The sequence below is a fragment of the Sus scrofa genome, chromosome 14 (genome assembly GCF_054392235.1).
Source record: "Sus scrofa isolate SSC_HxYL_T2T_F1_AM1 chromosome 14, Sscrofa_HxYL_maternal_Yorkshire_Landrace_v2.0, whole genome shotgun sequence".
NCBI classification, from domain to species: Eukaryota; Metazoa; Chordata; class Mammalia; order Artiodactyla; family Suidae; genus Sus; species Sus scrofa.
In genome coordinates, this window is record NC_139396.1 from 72,230,587 (window position 1) to 72,246,793 (window position 16,207).

At 58.1% G+C, this 16,207-nt stretch overlaps 2 protein-coding genes across 4 annotated transcripts; one reads left to right on the plus strand and one right to left on the minus strand.

The window, feature by feature from the left end:
- The first annotated feature begins 2,998 nt into the window (after window positions 1-2,998).
- TSSK2 (testis specific serine kinase 2) lies at window positions 2,999-4,075 on the plus strand. Its single transcript, NM_001287413.1, is given in 1 exon segment — window positions 2,999-4,075. A coding segment is annotated over 1 exon segment (1,077 nt).
- Window positions 4,076-5,107: 1,032 nt separating this feature from the next.
- ESS2 (ess-2 splicing factor homolog) lies at window positions 5,108-15,939 on the minus strand. Of its 3 annotated transcripts, none has more exons than XR_014826111.1 (10): window positions 15,797-15,939; window positions 13,956-14,124; window positions 13,763-13,864; window positions 11,660-11,829; window positions 11,452-11,569; window positions 11,172-11,305; window positions 10,351-10,453; window positions 7,693-9,457; window positions 6,091-7,120; window positions 5,108-5,647 (listed from the first exon to the last, which is right to left on the minus strand). XR_014826111.1 is itself a non-coding variant. In XM_005654113.4 (10 exons), the coding sequence occupies exons 1-10, from the start codon at window positions 15,929-15,931 to the stop codon at window positions 5,368-5,370; spliced, it is 1,437 nt and encodes a 478-aa protein (XP_005654170.1). In that variant the 5' UTR covers window positions 15,932-15,939; the 3' UTR covers window positions 5,108-5,367. The 3 variants fall into 3 exon arrangements, 1 of the variants encoding a protein (XP_005654170.1); XR_014826112.1 differs by having other exon boundaries at window positions 6,091-6,206; window positions 9,348-9,457; window positions 9,858-10,453; XM_005654113.4 differs by having other exon boundaries at window positions 6,091-6,206; window positions 9,348-9,457.
- Window positions 15,940-16,207: the final 268 nt, after the last annotated feature.

Genomic DNA, 16,207 nt, shown 5'->3' on the forward strand with positions numbered 1-16,207 from the left:
AGTGAGTGCCCAAACCTGGCCCCCTGGCAGCACCTCCCCACATCAGCCTGCCTCTTTCTTGACCATCTCCCACAGCCACCTCTGTGCCCTGGATTCTCATGGCTCTGTGCTCCCGTGTCCTGACTCAGCCACGACGTAGGCCTCCTTCCCCATCAGAGCCCCTCCTGTATTGCCCGTAGGAAGGGCCCCCATGCCTGGCCCTGAGGTCCTCCCAGCTCTGGCTTTCCAGTCCCTCTGCCCCACACACATGGGCCATAACCATGCTTGCAGACATGTCCCTGCAGACCAGGCCCATCTCTCCAGGTCCAGCCGAGGGGCCATCGCCTCCACACACAAAGCTGTCTGAGTGCCCCTGACAGCAGCCGGCAGGCTGCAGGTGCCCAGGTCCCAGGGTAGAACTGGCCAAGTGGTCTTGGAGGCCCCAGGGGCCCAGTGCTGCAGCTTACCTGGTGATGGAGTGGAATTCTAGATCACATGGGGCCGGCAGGGATGGGGACGTCCTGGGGAGGCTTTTGAGCCTCCTCGCCAGTCATCAATGTGGTCATCAGGATGGCGAGCAAGGCAAGAGGTCCTGGGAGTGACTCTTTGCAGCCCAGCCTGGAGGCAAGGCTGGGCAGGAGGAACCACAGGAAGGAGCACCTACTGTATGCTTTACAGGCAGGGAGATGGCTCTGAGAGGGTGGGTGACTGCCTGAAATCGCATGGTGCAGAGCAGAGGCCCAGGTGCCTGAGGCCTACTCCTCCCCAGGTGGCCTCCAATGTCAGGCCACCATGTGAGCAGCTCCACTGCCCTTGGCCCTGGATCAGACTCCTTCCGGGACCCCCCTGAGGCTTTAGGATCAAGACCCTCAATGTGGCCTCAATGGCCCTCTCCTCCCCACACTCACCATACTGTTCTGTCACACGCATTTAAATCATCATTCTCCTCTGTCCTCCTCTGTGTGGGTTGACCTCAGGCCTCAGCCTTCCCAGCACCCCCAGTTCTGCCCAAGCTCTCTGTCCTCAGAGCTCTGTGTCTCTCTGTACCAGCACAGTCATTGGGTGTTCACACTGTGGGTGACACTGAACCTCCCTCTCCTCTAGGCTCCAGAAAGGCAAGTCCCTGTCCATTAGTCACCCCCTGCTTGGAGTCAACCCTCCAATGCCATGGACGGGGTGGAAAATGGAGGCTCACACTCCAAGGGGGGCCATCCCAGGGTCTGCAGGCCTTGAATCCACAGCTGGGAGCACCCTGAGCCCCTTCCAGTCTACCCCCACCCCAGGCGCAACAGCAGTACCTGCCCCTGCGTTCTCATCCCGGACAGAGCTGGCTGCTCCATGCCAGGCAGCTCTGCTGGCAACTGCCCCCTCCACGTCCCCTAAGATCCAAAGAGGCCATGCCATCCTGGGCAGAGGCAGGGTGCATATGGGGCAGAATCCACAACTAAGGGGGAAGTGTGGGCGAGGAAAGGGGTGGCGTCCACCAGGAGGGCAGTCATCATCCAGACAGAGCACCTGGGGCAGGAAAAGTGCTGCACTCCTGGGTCATGGCCTGCAGGCCTTGCAGCTGCCTCCTCTGAGATGCAGAGCAGTGAAGTTCTGGCCATTCTGCCTCCAGAAGAAAGGCAGGCACTGGGCCGGTCCCTCCTATGGGCCTCTGGACCTGGCCGCCCTGCCACCAAACTTCTTCACGGACCTCTGTCAAGAGCCCCAGGCACTCAGGCTGCATATTGTGTCTCCCAGCAACCTGGTGAGCCCTGCCGATCCTCTCCATTTGGGCTCCGGGGTTACCCCCCAACACCAAGCACACAAACTGCACTCGGAAGACAAATGGACAGCAGGGCCAAGGTACCTGAGGAGATGCTCCAGGAGGCCACGTTTCCCAAACCAGAAACAAGAGGGTTTTCACGTGGTTTCCAAAGGCAAAAGATGTCTAAGGGATGCAAAATGATGTGTCCTGGGTTCCAACAGCTCACAAAGGTCCCCAGCGACATAATCCAGGACCCTCCTCACCCAAGTGCGTTCTCTTCACAGTCGCTGCTCTGGGTACTGCCAACCCCAGGACCCCCAGGACTCCCAGGACCACAGTTCCAAGGATCCCCAGAGGCCCCGCCCACTCCCAGGCCAGGGGTCCAGACCCCTCTGCTGCCTGCCCCTGCCTGGTCTCCTTGGCCTGAGTCATAGGCACTGGCCTTGGATCCTTGGATCCAAGGTGATTTGGGTCCTGGTTGTTCAGGGAAAAGCCCCCTCCCTCTCCTCCTCCCTCTGGACTCTGAGGTTTAGCCATTCTCAGAACAGCCTAGCTCTCCCAGGCCCTTCCCTGCCCAGCCCTCGTCACCTCTCCAGGCCCCATCCCTCAGAACCTGCATTCTCCAGGAGGTCCCTTGGGGCACTCCCACCCTCCTCACCCTGCTCACCACCCAGCTCTCCACCCTGAACAGCAGCTACACTTGGCTCCAGACAGTTCTGGAACCCCAGCCCAGCCAGACCAGGGCTGCCCTCCCAGGCACAGCCAAGTCCCTGGGACACAAGACCAAGAAGAGGTGTTCATCACACCTCAGAGAAGCTGCAGGAAATTGGCCCTCATGGGACAAGGACCATTGCAGGGTCAGCGTCACAACCAAAAGAGGGAAATGGGCATGGAGCCAGCATGCTGGCTGGGCCTGGGCAGCTCCTGGGGCCTGAGTGGAGACAGGGCAGCACAGCGTGGAAGAGCAGGGAGGGTCTCTGATGTCCTGTGTGCTGGGCTCCTTCCAGCCGGTGGGAAGCGGCGCTCCTGCCAGGCCAGCCTGTCTTCCAGAGCTCCTAGGACTGGCCCCCACCCAGTCCCCACTCCGGGCAGCCTGGCTTTATGACTTCACAGGCTGAAGTCACGCGGGGACAATGCTGGGCGTTCTACACCTCCAACTGCAGGCCCAGCCCGACCAGACGGCTTCCTACAGCGCAAACAAGGACAATGCCCGCTGGCCCACGTGGGGAGGGGATGTAGAAGGCAGCGGCACCGGCCGCTCCTGGCACCATGGATGATGCCGCGGTCCTAAGGAAGAAGGGTTACATCGTAGGCATCAACCTGGGCAAGGGCTCATACGCCAAAGTCAAATCTGCCTACTCTGAGCGCCTCAAGTTCAATGTGGCGGTCAAGATCATCGACCGCAAGAAGACACCCACTGACTTTGTGGAGAGATTCCTTCCCCGGGAGATGGACATCCTGGCAACCGTCAACCACCGATCCATCATCAAAACCTATGAGATCTTTGAGACCTCCGATGGGCGCATCTACATCGTCATGGAGCTCGGCGTCCAGGGCGACCTCCTTGAGTTCATTAAATGCCGGGGAGCCCTGCATGAGGATGTGGCTCGGAAGATGTTCCGGCAGCTCTCCTCAGCCGTCAAGTACTGCCATGACCTGGATGTCGTCCACCGAGACCTCAAGTGCGAGAACCTCCTCCTTGACAAGGACTTCAACATCAAGCTGTCTGACTTCGGCTTCTCCAAGCGCTGCCTGCGGGATGGCACCGGGCGCATCATCCTCAGCAAGACCTTCTGCGGGTCAGCAGCCTATGCAGCCCCCGAGGTGCTACAGGGCATCCCCTACCAGCCCAAGGTGTATGACATCTGGAGCCTGGGCGTGATTCTCTACATCATGGTCTGCGGCTCCATGCCCTACGATGACTCCGACATCAAGAAGATGCTGCGCATCCAGAAGGAGCACCGTGTGGACTTCCCTCGCTCAAAGAACCTGACGGGCGAGTGCAAGGACCTCATCTACCGCATCCTGCAGCCTGACGTCAACCGGCGGCTGCACATTGACGAGATCCTCAGCCATTCGTGGCTGCAGCCCCCCAAGCCCAAAGCCATGTCTTCTGCCTCCTTCAAGAGGGAGGGCGAGGGCAAGTACCGGGCCGAGTGCAAATTGGACACCCGGCCAGGCTCGCGGCCCGAGCACCGGCCTGACCACAAGCTAGGGGCCAAGACCCAGCACCGGCTGCTGCTGGTGCCTGAGAATGAGGACAAGATGGAGGACAGGCTGGCCGAGACCTCCAGGGTGAAGGACCATCATGTCTCCGGAGCCGAGGTGGGGAAGGCAAGCACCTAGCGGTGCGGAGGGCCCCAGGGGGGGCAGGGTGCACAGTGAGCGCCCCATAAGCTAAGTAGGAGGTAGGAGCTGAAGAAGGCACAGGTGCGAGAACAAGTAAAATCCGTCAATTAAACCGCTATTTTGATTACGTTCTATTAGCTTTCTTCTACTTAGTAGCAAAGACCTTAAACCCTGACCACCAAATAAACCACAGAGTGTATACTGCAGAGCCCCCAGGAGTCTTTTTCTCTAGGACTCAGCAGCCACCCTGCCTGCGGCATCGGGGGCTACAGCTCGGGGGCCCATTCCTCCTGGACAAGAAGAGATCACAGCCAGCCCACCCGCCAGGCCCCCGTGGGTCTCCCTGACCCGCCCCACCCTGCGCCTCCCCACGCAGACCCCATTCCCTCCCTCACACGGCCCTCCCTCAACAGGGATGGGATGGGAGACCTGGAAGCTGAGACTATTTGGCAGCAGCTTCCCCATCCCCCACCTGGGAACACTCCCCACATGCCAGCCACAAGCTCTAAGTCATCAGCATCTGGCCTCCAGTGACCTTGCTTTTACAGCATCCCCCTCTGCCTCCCCACTTCCTAGGGCCTAGCCATCATCCCTATGTGGGTAAAGAACCAGAAGTGGCCCTTTCCTGACCCTGGGCAGTCGAAGCCCCAAGCCCTCAGTGGGATACATGGCACTTGCAGGGCCAACTGGTGCCTGAGATCCTGAGCGGGAGCGCGAGGAAGGCACAAGGGTGGCTGGGGTCACAGCCCAAGGGTGGAGGCAGCCCTGCTCACCGGAAATGCTTTTTTTTGTTTGTTTGTTTGGGCTACACCACAGTATATATGGAGGTTCCCAGGCTAGGGATCAAATAGGAGCTACAGCTGCCAGCCTATGCTACAGCACAGCAACTTGGGATCCAAGCCACATCTGGGACCTACACCACAGTTCACAGCAACACCAGATCCTTAACCCACTAAGTGAGGTCAGGGATCAAACCGGTGTCCTCATGGATACCAGTCGGATTCATTTCTGCTGAGCCACGACGTGAACTCCTGGAAATGCTCTTTAATTACGGTTAAATAGAAAGGAGGGGGAGTCCAATAAAAAACTGTACCAGCAAAGCCCTGGGATGCACCCCAGGGCCGCAGGGGCAGATCCTGTGCCAGCCTGGCACCTTTCTTCTGTGGCTCCTGGGACGCTCACTACTTTGGACACGACCCTGGGTCCCTAGGAAGCTGGAGTCCTCCGCTGGGTAGAGAGCTCCCCTGGAGGCTCCACGAAGCTTCCCGTGGCCCAGCCTAGCCCAGGCCCTAGAAGAAGTCCGAGGCTTTGCGCCGGGCAGGGAGCTGCAGCAAATTGTCCGTGATGCAGGCTGGGTCCTGGCTGAGGGGGGTGCGTGTGGCAGAGCCGGGAGCCGGTGTGCTTGTGGGGGTCTGAGGCCCACCAGCTGGGGTCTTGAGGTGGGCCGAGCGGGCCGGGGATGGTGTATAACTGGCTCGCAGGGCCCGGTCCGTGTACTTGCTAGCTGTCCTGCTCACAAGGCGCTGCAGCGCCGGGGACATGGCTGGGCTCAGGCCTTTGGGGGTAAGGCTGCAGTGGAAGGGGTGTGCAAGAGGCAGGATTAGGCCCAATCATGCACACCAGCAGCAGGCCCTCCCTCAGCCCCAAAGGAAGGCCCCCAGGAAGTGTGTGGTCATTCTAGGCGGAGGACACTGGATGGCCTAGCACAGGACAGTGAGGCCAAACCTGAGATCAAGGGGTGTAGTTGCCCCTAGCCGTGGGGCTGAAGTGACGACACCAACTCCACAGGGTAGATGGAAGCTCAGAGGAGATGGGCCTAAAGGTTATCCCTGAGAGATGAGTGAGAGAGGCTCGAAAAAAAGTAGAGCCCCCCCAACCCCAGCTCTGGACCAGGACTGCCACAAGGCCCCCGCCAGACCCAGGTTCTGAGCACATGTCCACACCAGGGGGGGGCGCGGGCAAGCAGGGCAGAGAGACACCCCCACCCCCACCGCGGCCAGGCCACCCCTCACCTGGCCAGGTTCTCCGTCACTCTTCGCAAAGCCTCCTGCTTCTTGGCCCGGTTCTTGGCGGCAGCCTCGTTGGCCATCTTTAGCCCCAGCCGCTCCCTGCGGCCGGGCTCCAAGATCTAAAAGGCAGCAGGTGTGTGGGTGGCCTGACTAGAGGTGCCAACCTTTTCCTGTGGCCCCTGGATCCCAACAACCCCCAATCACTTCCTTGAAAGCCCCCTAGAGCCCACCCTCCTGCCTGGCCTGGGCTTTTCATGAAGCTGGCATGGCCCAACCAGGAACTTCTGATCACCGTTCAGAAAAGGGGTCTCATTTCAGTTGGCTTCCCTCTGAACACAGGGATGAATTGACCTCCCGGATTTCTCTACAGAGCTTCAGGACGTATGTTCAGGGACTAGCTTTCTGCCAGGGCATCTATCTTGGTGTTTTGTTCCTTTTCTCACTTACAGGAACTCTACCTACATTGACTATGTTAACATACACCATTCAGATTTCTTTCACTTGTTTGCTTTTTTTGTTTTTTAGGGCCACACCAGCAACATATGGAGGTTCCCAGGCTAAGAATCAAATCAGAGCTGTAGCCACCGGCCTATGCCACAGTAACAGCAATGCAGGATCCGAGCTGCATCTGTGACCCATACCACATCTCACAGCAACGCCAGATACTTAACCCACTGATCAAGGCCAGGGATGGAACCACATCTTCATGAGTGTTAGTTGGGTTCATTAACTGCTAGGCCACAACGGGAACTCCTTCACTTGTTTGCTTTTAATCTTATTTTTGATGTTTTCTGCTTCACCTGAGGTTGTCACCTTCACATGGCATAACCCAACATTGCCGCCTTTGTGATTTTTTTTTCTTCTTTTTATGGCCACACTCGCAGCACATGGAAGTTCCAGGGCAAGGAATTGAATCTGAGCCATAGCTGCAATGTACACCACGGCTGCAAGCAACACTGGATCTTATTATTATTATTATTTTTTGTCTTTTGTCCTTTTAGGGCCACACCTGTGGCATGTGGAGGTTCCCAGGCTAGGGGTCTAATCGGAGCTGTAGCCACCGGCCTATGCCAGAGCCACAGCAACATGTGATCTGAGCCGCGTCTGCGACCTACACCACAGCTCACAGCAACGCCAGATCCTTAACCCACTGAGAGGGGCCAGGGATCGAACCCGCAACCTCATGGTTCCCAGTCGGATTTGTTTCCACTGCACCACAACGGGAACTCCGACACTGAATCTTTTTAACCCACTGCGCTGGGCTGGGGATCGAATCTGCACCTCTGCAGTGACCTGGGATGCTGCAGTCCGATGTGCCACAGCAGAGATTCTGCTTTGTGATTTCTTACTTCGTTAGATTTAGAAAGTCCTTTCTGGAGTTCCCGTCGTGGCGCCAGTGGTTAACGAATCCGACTAGGAACCATGAGGTTGCGGGTTCAGTCCCTGCCCTTGCTCAGTGGGTTAACGATCCGGCATTGCCGTGAGCTGTGGTGTAGGTTGCAGACGCGGCTCGGATTCCGTGTTGCTGTGGCTGTGGGGTAGGCCAGTGGCTACAGCTCCGATTCAACCCCTAGCCTGGGAACCTCCATATGCCACGGGAGCGGCCCAAGAAATAGCAACAACAACAACAATAACAACAACAACAAAAAAGACAAAAAAAAAAAAAAAAAAGACCTTTAGAAAGTCCTTTCTGCCTTTAATATCAGAATAAATATTAACGGGTGTGTCATTCTGAAGTTTTGCACTCATTATTTTAATGCTTTACTTTTCTGCCACCTTACTGGAATCATCCTGCTACACGTGTTAAGGACCTGGTTCACCCTATTTCCAAATACCCAGCACAAACAACACGAGGCACCATCTCTCTCCTGCCCCCAATTCTGCCTAGGACTGAGGACCAGCAGCTCACTCCTGACATGCTGGCCATATACACCCCTCCTGCAAGTATTTCTTGGTTGTCACTATGCCCCAGACTGAGAACCAAGGCACCAAGGCCCTATGAATGTGACCTAGACAAGCGTCTCTCCTGTGCTGGAGGAGGGCACCCTCCTCTCAGCTGCCCTGCTATGTGCCCTCCTGTAAGTCCGGCCTACAAGCCTGTGCTCTCCTCCCAAGCTGAGTCACTCCTACTGATTAAACCCTTCTGTTGCTACAATGATTGATTCTTTCTCCTTTACACTTGAAGTTGATTACTGCCAGTGTTTAAAGAAACCTATGGAGGAGTTCCTGTCATGGCAAAGCAGAAACAAATCTAACTAGGAACCCTGAGGTTGCAGGTTCGATCCCTGGCCTCACTCACTGTGAGCTGTGATGTAGGTTGCAGACGAGGCTTGGATCTGGCGTTGCTGTGGCTGTGGCGTAGGCTGGCAGCTACAGCTCCCATTGGATCCCTAGCCTGAGAATTTCCATATGCCACGGGTGCCGCCCTAAAAAGTCCAAAAAAAAAAAAAAAAAAAGGTAAAGGGACCTGTGAACCCCCCCTCCCCAGACCTACATTAACCCCAGCCTGCTGCCCAACTTTTGGGGGTTTCAAATCAGATAATATTACTTGCGGTACCACCAATCCCTGCCACCAGTGATGCCCCCATACGGAGGTTGGCCGAGCAACACACAGGACCGCCACAAAGGGCGGAGTGTGCAGGCCTATGTCCAAATCCCCCCAAGCCATATCCATCGCTATTTCGCCACAAACTGAGCAAACCAGGGGCCTTCCTAACACCACTCTGGGGCCCCACCTGCCCACCCACTCCCTGGGCCACCCCATCCCTATGAACAACCTGCACCCAGCCTTCTGCCCGCCTGGCTCACAAAGGGCCTCCCTCACAGGCTTCAGGCCCCATGAACCGCACTCTGACCACTCCTCCAACACCGGGCTGGGCCATGCAATCTGGTTCTCCTGTAACCAGAGGCCTCTCCATCAGGACCCTGCCCTCCTGAGGACACAGTGTGTCACATGGGACACAGGGGCTCCAGGACCCTTCCTGGCCCTCAGGCCTGTGGTGTAGTTGAGCTTCTGGCCTACCTGAGACTAGCCCTCATCTCTGCACCGCCCTGTGCTCCAGGTCCACAGGCTCAGGCACCACAGCAGCTTTCTGACTGGATGCCTGGCCCACTCCCACGTACCCCCGTGCCAGACCCACCCGCCCACACTCTGGCACCTGCGCAGGTCTGTAGCCCCCTTCCCTCTTCACTAGACCATGGGAGCTCAGAAGGCCTCATGTCCACTTGGGCCCACCTGTACTACCCCTACCACCACCCACCTTGAAGGCTGGCCCAGGTGTCCTGTCCACGTAGGGGCTTTCGGATCCTTCCACTCTCAGGGGTGTGTTCTCTACCTCCCCCCAGGTCATCAGCGGGGACTCGTTCACACCTGCAGAGGAAGAACCCACAGTCACCTTAGGTCAGGGACCGGGGGCGGGGGGGGGGGGGGGAATCAGGCACCAAGGCTAGCAGCTGGCCCTCCATCTTTCCCAGGACACGCAACCTGGCACCTCTGCCCTGAGAGGGAAACACCATGGCCACTGTGCACGCCAGACCCTGCAACCAGGGACTTAGCCTGGGGGTAGTGGGTGGGGGCAGCTCCCCAGAGAGGTGCAGACTCCACCACAATGGAGGAGATGCTTAGGAGCTTCCAAGCTTCCAAACCACCCAGGAGCTGGGCAAACCATGGTGCCCTCGTAGGCCCTGGCCACAAAGGCCAGCATGGGCCCAGGAGGCCACCCTGAGTTGCATGCACCCTCTCAACTCCCTATATTTAGGTTAACGAGCACCTTGTGCCCACTGACGTGGAGCCCAGAACTGGGAGATGTCATCCGGGACTGACGGTGGCACGAGGCGGGCAGCCTGAGTGAGGGAAGCCACGCAGCCCAGCAGGACCCCTCAGGCCCTGGTGCACCCAGCCTCCTGGAGACAGAGTCTGGCTTCCACACACACGTTCTACAAGAGAAGATGCCTGCCCAGCGCCCCTGTGCTCACCATGCTGCCTTAGCATGCTCACCACACCAGTCTGTCCTGCCAAGGTGAGGGCCAGGCAGAGGCCACCCAGCTAGACCAACAGGCCCCATCTGTCTCAGGCCTAAGAGTCCAGCTCACCTGCAGCCCCGTTCAGCCCTGGTGTTGCAGGGGTGGGACACTAGGCCCAAGTCACATTCAGTGAAAGCCAGATCCAGGAGAGCAGCAGGAGTGGCTGGGGCCAACGGGGCAGCCCACCTCCCCCTAGGCCATCCCAGCAGCAGGCCAGCTGGCCAGGGGCAGGCTTCTCACCAGGGGCAGGAGAAGGGGTGGCAACAAATCCAAACCCGCCCACTCGGGGGGACTCCTGGGGGATCAGCTCCTTGCCGTCCGGACCCACCTTGCCCTGTTTATGCTGGAACAAGAGGAGAAGTGGAGTCAGGCCCGCCCGCCCATCTGCCCATGGGCACCTCCCCTCCTGGGGGCAGACCCAGGGGAAGGAGGGAGAACCCCTCAGAGCAGTATTCATGTAAGGGAAGCGCCCCTTCCATGGAAACCAGGGCAGTGGGGCCTCGGCCACACCCCCACCACGTGCAGGGGATCCCCCCACACCCACACTATGTCCAGAGTCCCCACGGGAACTATGCTAATGCAGGACACCTGCGCTCTGACCTCCTCCCTGCTAGGCAACTGTGAGAGCCTCCAAAACAGTCTTCCCAACCCCTCCTGCCCCCTTCAACCCACCAGAGGCATTACCACACAAGGGCTGAAATCTCTGCTGCCCACCCCACCAAGCCCTTCCCCCACAGGCCTCGTCTCCCCAAGCCCTGCCCTGGGTGGGGGTGGGGGTGGGGGTGGGGGTCTGGTCAGACCAGGTGGCTCCGGCTGCCTCCCTCCTCCCACATCTTTGCCCCCAAAGGGAGCCAGCACAGAGCTGACCCACAAAATGTCTGAGCAAGACTGTGCCAACCAAGAGTCCCCAGGGATCCGAGAAAAGCTTCAGGAGCCCCCCCCACCCACAGGGACTCAATCACCCCAGTCCTGCCAAGCTCTGCTGAGCCCGAGGTCGGTCCCAACTTAGGAGGGCAGCTGAGAACAGAGGGGCGAGGCTTGGAGCCCCAGAGTCCCCCCACCTGGGCATTGAGGGCAGCAGCCTGCTGCAGCTGGGACCGGCTCAGTGCCTGGCTGAAGGGGTCCTTGAGGAAGCGCGTGTTCTTGTGCACCACCTGCCGGGGCTTCTTAAACAACTGCTCTTCGTCAGGGACGCCTGGCAGATGGGCAGAAATGGGTATCAGGGTGGGCTGCCCCTGGCCACGCCATGGGAGGAGCACAGCCTGGCCGAGGCTGGGGGGCCACTGCTCAAACAGGCCAGGACACTTGGAAGCCCCACCCCGACCCCCGCCGGCTGCTCACCCTCTGGGTAGTACATGAGGGAGTTCTTGGCCTTGTACTTCCAGGTCTCCACGCCGGCCTGGCTGCTCTCGATGGCTTGGTGCTCAGCTGATGGAAGCTCCAGGTTATCTTTCTGCCTCTGAGTCATGGGGAGTGAGGGTCAGAGAGGCCCCTGGGCCCTGGGCCCCCCAACCCCAAAAGAGGGTGCCTCCGCCATGCGCCAGGGCACCTTCTCGAACTCCTCCTCAGCCTGGTACAGCCAGGCGTGGCGGGCGCGGCTCTTCTCCTTGGCCACCTCCATGACCTCCTGGAAGGAGGCGTTGTCCTCACTTGTGTACCGGCTCAAGAAGACATCCAGGCTGGGCAGGGCCGCCTCCTCCTCCTCCTTCACAGACTCTCCTGCATGGGGCATGGGCGTGGGACGAGGAGCCATGAATGGCACAAGTAGCACCCTGGGTTCCAGTGACAATCAGGGTTGGAGGCCTCCCCCATCTGTGGGTCTGTCTGTGAGCCCGCACTGCCAGATGACCCCTGGGGGCAAAGTTACCACCCCAGCTGCCAGGCAGCCCCAGGGGCCACCTCATCTACTGGCTGCCAATGCAGCAGGTGCTCTGACTCAGACCAGGGAGGGGCAAGGGGGTGGATTGCAGAGCAACATGATCACGGCAGGTCTTTCCCACCAGCATGGTACCAGTCATGTAGGCCCTGCCTCCAAAGCTCTGGGCTGTCCCTCTGTCCCTGGTGTGTCCTCATCCTGATTTCCTCCCTCCTGGTACTTGGGTTACAGTTCGATGGGTGACTGTCACCTAAGCCTGTGACTTGCTGGTAGACCTGATGGCGGGGACCTCATAATATCTTGCATGCATGCTGCGGGTTGGGGGGTTGCCTCGCAGGCACCAGGCCACAGGAGAGCCTCTTCACCACACTACCACCTGCTAGGCCAAGTGCAGAACACTGCGCCTAAAAGGTCAAGAGTGGAGTGAGAAAGATGGGGATGCAGACCTCGTTCCGATAGCTCTGGGACCTACAAAAGTTACTGCCTTCCTAAGCCTCGCTGTGTTCACCTATCACTGTGAACAAGATGATACCTACACTCGGGTTAGCTAAAGAATTCCTGTGTTGACTGACAAACAAGGGGGTGATGGCACATGCCATGGTGTAACGCAGAGCCAAGCTCTGAGGACACTCAGGATGTGCTGTGTGAGCAGCAGAAGGCTGGGTTCAGAGGCGGAAAATGCCATGCCTGTGAGAGTACACGGGGCATGGAAGCCAGGAGAGCTCTCATGGACGAGAACCTAGTGAATAGCACAATGCATGGTCACTGCTGACAGACTGGGAGGAGGCCCGAGGGTTCACAGAATGCTCCTTCCATGAGAGGCTCCCTCCTAAAGTGGGGATGAACCTTAACACCCCAGTAAGCACGCCGAAGAGATGTGGGAGGCCCACCACATGCACACGCCATCCAATGCAGAGCGTGCGGGCAGAAGCAAAAGAACTGCTCTTGTGGAGGAAGGGACAGTAAACAAACAGAAAGGCTTTTTAGAGGGCCATGCCCTGCATTGAGAAAACAGCCAGGCGGCAGAGAGCAGAGCATAGGAGTAAGGTGACTCGCCGCTGGGAGGTCAGGAAAGGGCTCCCCGACAGGCGACATCTGAGCAGAAACCTGAAGGAGGAAAAGCAAGCACTACAGTCTACAGTCATCCAGGGGTAGAAGCCAGCTCAGGAGAAGCAAGTGCAGAGGGCTGAGAATCTTAAGGGGCCAGTGAAGGAAGGAGCCCTCCAAGGCCCATAAGCCCACCAACAGGGCTGACACAGTGAGAAGGCCACCAAGAGGGAACTCAAGGTTCCCATTCGTGGTGGGGAGTGGAGGTGGGGCAGAGGCTCAGAGGATTCCCTACTTTTGGAGCGGGACCCAGATCTTCTGCTTCCTAGACCGTAGCTCCCAAACCCTATGGGTGCCACTAAGGCAAAGAGACCCTCAAGGACAAGGTGTGGTCTGCCTGTGGACACCACTGGGCCCCCAAGGTGAAGGCCCCAAGCAAAAAGAACACACATGGAGTTCCCATCGTGGCGCAGTGGTTAACGAATCCAACTAGGAACCATGAGGTTGCAGGTTCGATCCCTGCCCTTGCTCAGTGGGTTAACAATCCAGCATTGCCATGAGCTGTGGTGTGGGTCGCAGACGCAGCTTGGATTGCACGTTGCTGTGGCTCTGGTGTAGGCTGGCAGCTACAGCTCCGATTGGACCGCTAGCCTGGGAACCTCCATATGCCGAGGGAGCGGCCCAAGAAATAGCAAAAAGACAAAAAAAAAAAAAAGAACACACACTCACCAGTGCCATCCTCCAGGCCGCGGCCCCGGCCCCGGGCCTTACTGCCTACCACTCCACTGCCTGTGTGCACCTCAGGGGTTTCAAACGTGGCTGGAGTCACATCTGGGGAAAGTCGGGGTGGGAATAAAGAAAGGGGCCCTGAGGCAACAGTTCAGTGGGAGTCCCCTCCCCGCCCCCAAGGGAGTCCTCTTACAGGGCGGTGGAGGCTCTCTAGACATCTTGCCCAGGGCAGAGCCAAACTTGATGGCGATCTGGCGCATGCGCTCCAAGTCTCCATTCTCCTCTGCCTCCAAGTACTCCTTCTGCGCCTGCAGCTTCTCCACGTCAGGGAAGAAATCCCTCTGGATGACCGTCTGGAGGCCCTGAAGGAGTGATCAGAACACAAGTCAGAGGTTCCATCTGCCTTTCAGCCCTTAAAGTGCATACTGAGGCTCCCAAGTTCTGTCCAGCCCAATGATCCCCAAAGCTTGGGGACACTTTTAAAGCTTTCTCTCTCCCTCACTAACCTATCATTCTTGTTTATTTATTTGTTTGCTTTTTAGTGCCGCACCTGAGGCACACAGAAGTTCCCAGGCTAGGGGTCGAATCGGAGCTACAGCTGCTGGCCTATGCCTCAGGCACAGCAACACAGGATCCAAGCCAAGTCTGCAACCTACACCACAACTCACAGCAACACCAGACCCTCGACCCCCTGAGCAAGACCAGGGCTCAAATCTACATCATCATGGATACTAGTGGGATTCGTTTCTGCTTCACGACAAGGGAAACTCTCTAACCCATCATTCTTGCTCTCCTTTCTTTTTTTTTTTTTTTTTTTTTTTTTTTTTTTTTGTCTTTTTGCTATTTCTTGGGCCGCTCCCAAGGCATATGGAGGTTCCCAGGCTAGGGGTCGAATCGGAGCTGTAGCTGCCAGCCTACGCCAGAGCCACAGCAATTCAGGACCCGAGCCACGTCTGCAACCTACATCACAGCTCAAGGCAACGCCGGATCGTTAACCCACTGAGCAAGGGCAGGGATCGAACCCGCAACCTCATGATTCCTAGTCGGATTCGTTAACCACTGCGCCACGACGGGAACTCCTTCGCTCTCCTTTCTTAACTCCACCTCCACATCAGCCTGATCAATGTGCGTGTTGCCACCTTCATTCCACCAAAACCACTACTTCCTTTTTTGTTTGTTTGTTTTGTTTTTTAGGGCTGAACCCATGGGCATGTGGAGGTTCCCAGCCGGGGGTCCAATGGGAGCTGTAGCTGCTGGCCTGCACCACAGCAACACAGGATCTGAGCCTCATCTGCAACCTACACCACAGCTCACAGCAACACCAGATCCTTAAACCACTAAGCAAGGCCGGGGATAGAACCTGCATGAGGATGCTAGTCAGATTTGTTAACTTCTGAGCCAGGTCGGGAACTCCCACACCCTCTATTCTGATCTGAACCCTTTACCAGGATGACTTCAGCCAGTCACCCCACCACCAGCACTGGTTGAGATTCCCACCTCTGCAGCTCCAGACAGACTTGATCCTGAGCTATAAGTCCGTGCATCCAGGTGTTCCCTAAAGCCACCTGCCTCCGCATTGCAGAGGACTCCCCTACACTTAACTGACTTCCTCCAAACCCTGTGCCAGCTTCTCCTGCGTTGTTTTCGGCAGGATCAAGGCCTACTTCAAAGGTGGGAGGCCCACCGACGCAGCGATGCCACGATGCCACCGTTTCTAGAACCCTCAGCCTTAGCACTTGTTATTATCGCCCTCCAGGAAGTTCTGTCACCATCCTCCTAAATTCCTAATGACCGTTTAATAAAAACTTGTTTCTCTGACGCCCACCCGCAACCTCGTACAGACACACTCAACCCCCACTGCCCCCTGACAGCAGGGACACCTCGCTCTACACGCTGTTTGTTTGGCTCTCAGACCGTCCACGCTCGACAGCAGAGGCTCGGACTGCTCCACCGCCGCGAGGAGACGAGAGTGTCGCGGGACAGGGGGAACGCGGGACGGGCCCAGACGTCACTGTCGTCCGCGCCGAGTCCTACCTCGATGTACTCCTCCTCGTCCAGCACCCGCTGCCTGCTTGTTGCAGGCCCGGCCTCCCCGGCTGCGCGCTTCCTCCGAGGCCGGGACGCGGCAGGAAGCATCAGGGTCCGGGCCGGCGGCCCAGGCGTCTCCATCACTATCCCAGCACCGCCCCGGCGGCGCAGAGGCGACACCGGCGGAGGTGGGGCGCGCCAGCTGCGCAGGCGCCTGAAACTGCTGACCAATCGGAGAGCCGCGTGTTTCCGAAGACCGGCCGGCGCTCCTTACTGACGTCACCGGGACCCTTTGGGTTCGTATTCCTCGCCCCGCCCCGCTCTGTTCATGCCTTGTGGGTCGTGGGTGCCAGGGGGCGCTGCGGTGGTGAGACTAAAGGGCGTGTCGTTTCCGCTAATTGTGAAAAATTCCAGCGC